The 3596-nt window shown below is 36.5% G+C and overlaps 1 protein-coding gene across 10 annotated transcripts in view; it reads right to left on the bottom strand.

The window, feature by feature from the left end:
- Positions 1–3596, bottom strand: part of CLIP1 (CAP-Gly domain containing linker protein 1) — a 64724-nt gene that overhangs the window by 44080 nt on the left and 17048 nt on the right. For all 10 annotated transcript variants that reach the window (XM_019473285.1, XM_019473286.1, XM_019473287.1 and 7 more), the window contains exon 4: positions 913–1037. In XM_019473285.1, coding sequence (XP_019328830.1) covers positions 913–1037 — 125 coding nt within the window. The remainder of the gene's footprint in view (positions 1–912; positions 1038–3596) is intronic.

Raw genomic sequence — 3596 nt, 5'->3', positions numbered from 1 at the left:
GGAAAGGGGACTGAGAGGCTGAAACAGCATGATTATATCAGACTTCAGAAATTCAACAGAGTAAACTCTTGAGCTAGAGCTCTGTTTCCTAAAAATTCCATTCAGATTCAAAGCTTAATGTGCATAGCTGTCCTCTTCGATACATTCCTCTGAGCTGCCAACAACAAATGTGATAGCAGAGTTAAAAATAAAAATAAAATTTTAATTAAATCAAGTAGTTTTATATTTTATTACATACATACCTATACATGTATGCCTGTGTGATTATACAGAATGTATATCTTTGGTTATATATAAACAAAAGCCACTCAAAATTTTAAGCTGTGATCACCTATGTTAAGGTGGCACAATCCTTGTAAAACCTCTTTTTAATGAGTTAAAGGACTGTTCCTTATACCAAATGAGTAAGAAAGTTAAATTGTGATGTGAATTAATGCTTCCTAAGTGTGATTTACTGGAGGAAGCAGCTATACTGTTCCCAGTCTTTACAATGAGGCAACTATTGGTATAGGAGCTTTCAGTTCCTGTGATGCAGGAAGATTTCCCTTAAGTTCAGCTATTAGATACCCAGAGATTTTTTCTTAACTGAGCATTCATTCCAAGCTGAGAAATCAAGCAGACATTCAAAAAGCAGGAAATTGTGTTTTCTGTTACCAGTCTATGAATACAACTCACATGGGAGTAGGAGAGATCAATTAATCCCATGAATGTGGGGTTGATGCAGACTTTCAGAGATGTCTAGGCATCATAAAATTCAAATCAGTGTCTAACGACCCCCCCCACCATCAGCAGTCAGGTTTACAGCCTAACTACTTCCCTTGATATAAAGTTTCGTGTAAGATATTCAAAAAACAAAACAGAATATAGAGATGCAAAATCTTTAAGGCGGCTGCTATCTGATGATAGACTAACCTTGTTCCAGCAACGGCTCCATCATTCTTTCCCAGAGGTTCATCCAGTTCTACTCCACACCATTCTCCTTTAGCAAAGTCAGTTTCTCCCAAGAAACGCACAACTCCAGCTTTTGTTCCACCAACCTGAAGCAGTAAGACACACAACTGCATTTAATACATTTCCAAATTAAAATACCAAATAGAGCATAAAAAGCTTTCAGTATAATCATGTTCACAAAGCACATCAATGATGTGACCAGTTCTTATTTCAAGCTGCGTATTTTTTTGCCTATGAGTTTGTTTTAATATGTTGAACAGCTCTTCACAACCAAATTGTTCACAGAAGAAACAAACAAACAAACAGAATAAATCAATTCCCTAGCATTTAGTCCTGTCCAATTTGGTATTCAGGAAGTTTGTCACAATTGAAGGCCACAATTCTATTAAGTGATTTGATATGGCCTTAAGATTAAAAATACATTTAACAAGACTCAGTATAACCAGTGTACTGAATGCAATAGATTTGTACTATAGGTTCTCACAAATTTCTATCAGCAAATAAGTATTTCTAAGAACTGCTTCTTATTCTAATTCTGCGAGGAAAAGTAAAAGAAATGAAACGAGAATTCTTTCGTATTTTCTCTAAGGAATAGTTCAGATAAACTACATAGTACAACCCTCTTGCATTTAAAAGAACTGATATAAAGCATAATGCTGTGCACTTTGCAAAATTTTAGACGCAAACAGCTATTTGAATTCTCAGGGAGCGGAGAATAAATTATCTTTTCTTCACTTCTTTTGAAACAAAACCAAAACCAAACACACACTCCTAAATGGAAGATTAAAAATCAAAATCAGTTGTTTTCATACTTAAAATATTAAATCTTCCAATTACTTACAATGTCTGCAAGACATAGTTTTTCATAATGCCCAGGGGAGGAATTAAATTAAGCGAAGAAGCAAAAGGTGTTCAGTGTGACTGACACTTGCCGAGAAGGGCCACAAGCCAGAACTGCAGGATTCTTGCAGGTCAGAATGACAACATGTTGTGCCCTATTTGTGTGAAAATCTGTTCAGCCTGCATCTAGCATTATGAAAACAAGCAAATATTAATGAAAACCTCTTCAAGAGGTTCACTGGATTCAACACAGGCATTTTCAGGGCCATTGCTTTTTTTCACTTGTATTTTCCAGCACACGTTATACAATGAGAAATATTTTGTAGCCTTAGCAGAGAGCTTGGATGTAACCTGCTAACACAAAGACTGTAATTTTCCTTTTTATATACTAAAAAGTGTATTAGGATTTCATATAATTTTTACATTAGACATTCTATTTCTTGGGGGGAACTTCCCAGGATAACTAGAGAACAACAAGCTTCTTGTGCCATAAATTAAGGTGCATGATCACAGTACGCTAGATAATTCATATTAATGCATTTGGGAAGCGTTCACACGAGAGGTTAACTGTGAGGAATCTAGGAATGGAGGACATTATCTTGCATGAAAGCACTAAGTGTCCACGAAGTACTAAGTTAGTGCACAGTAGATGCCATATACATTTGTGCTTTAGCTACTGGCTCATCAACTTCCCAGAGCCGACAGCTCTGTTAGCAATTCAAGGCTTCAGCTGATGAGAAAAAAAAAAATCCTAATTTACACTAACCTCAGAAACCCAGGGAAGAATAATTAACCGGTTTTGATATTACTAAAATGAGAAAGCTGACGCATCTTTTGTCCATATTTAAGGTGGAAGTCCCCTTCTCTTCTCTCATTAGAGGCAGTCTTGAAACAACGTTTAACCTGCAGATCACCTTTATATCTTCCTTTAAGTGGCACTGTAGCAAACTATTACTCTTCATGGAATAAAAATACACAAAGTTTACAGTTATCATGACTCAGCCTAATATAGTAACTAGTAGAACGTTTGGTATTTGGTGTTCTTGGCAGAGAACAGACAAACTTCCCCTCTCAAAAAACAAGCACGAGTACTGTCTTCGAAAAAAAAGAGTCGTAACCGGCCAAAACAGTCATATGGAATCCAGATCTCCTCTGTGGCACAGTGGTGAAGAGGGAATATCTAACATCGTTTGTTACAGTATTTCCCAGGAAGAACTATTCCTTAAGTCGACACGTTATTCACTTTCATACATAACCTACTTTTTCTAGTAGTTTTTCATTACCATAAGTACAAACATCAAAATAAAAGTTAACTGAGCAGTGTGAGAGAAAAACATGCACGTGTCTGCGCTATCGGTCCATACTAGGTCTTCCAAGTTGTCCTTTTCCTTATTCCCTTTCTAGCAAGTTTGGGGTTTTTTTTGTTTTGTTTTGTTTCTTTAACGATAAATTTGGAAGACATCTTTAGGTGAAAAGACTGGTTAGTTCTGTGAGTACTATTTCCCTACTCAATTTTGTACTGTTGTCTGCCTCAATAAACAGAGGTAAATCAAAAGAGGCTGTAAAAAACCCATTAAAGAAATCAGACAGGAAAGCTAGAACAATAGCCCAGATAAGGAGCATCCCTTCAAAGACAATAGTCAGGTTTGGGGTTGCACAGAGGGATTTCGCAGCTCCTTTTAACAGAACTGTTCAGCCAGGCCAAGGAATTTTATTGCAGTTTTGTGGAGTGGTGGTGAGGTTTGGGTTTTTTTGTGAGGGTTTTGTTGGGTTTTGGGGTTTGTTGTTTTTTTTTTTTTTTTAAA

This window comes from Aptenodytes forsteri, unplaced genomic scaffold, assembly GCF_000699145.1.
Source record: "Aptenodytes forsteri isolate BGI_AS27 unplaced genomic scaffold, ASM69914v1 Scaffold118, whole genome shotgun sequence".
Lineage (NCBI taxonomy): Eukaryota > Metazoa > Chordata > Aves > Sphenisciformes > Spheniscidae > Aptenodytes > Aptenodytes forsteri.
Note: the sequence above shows the minus strand (reverse complement) of the source record. Positions and strands in the feature narration are given on the sequence as shown.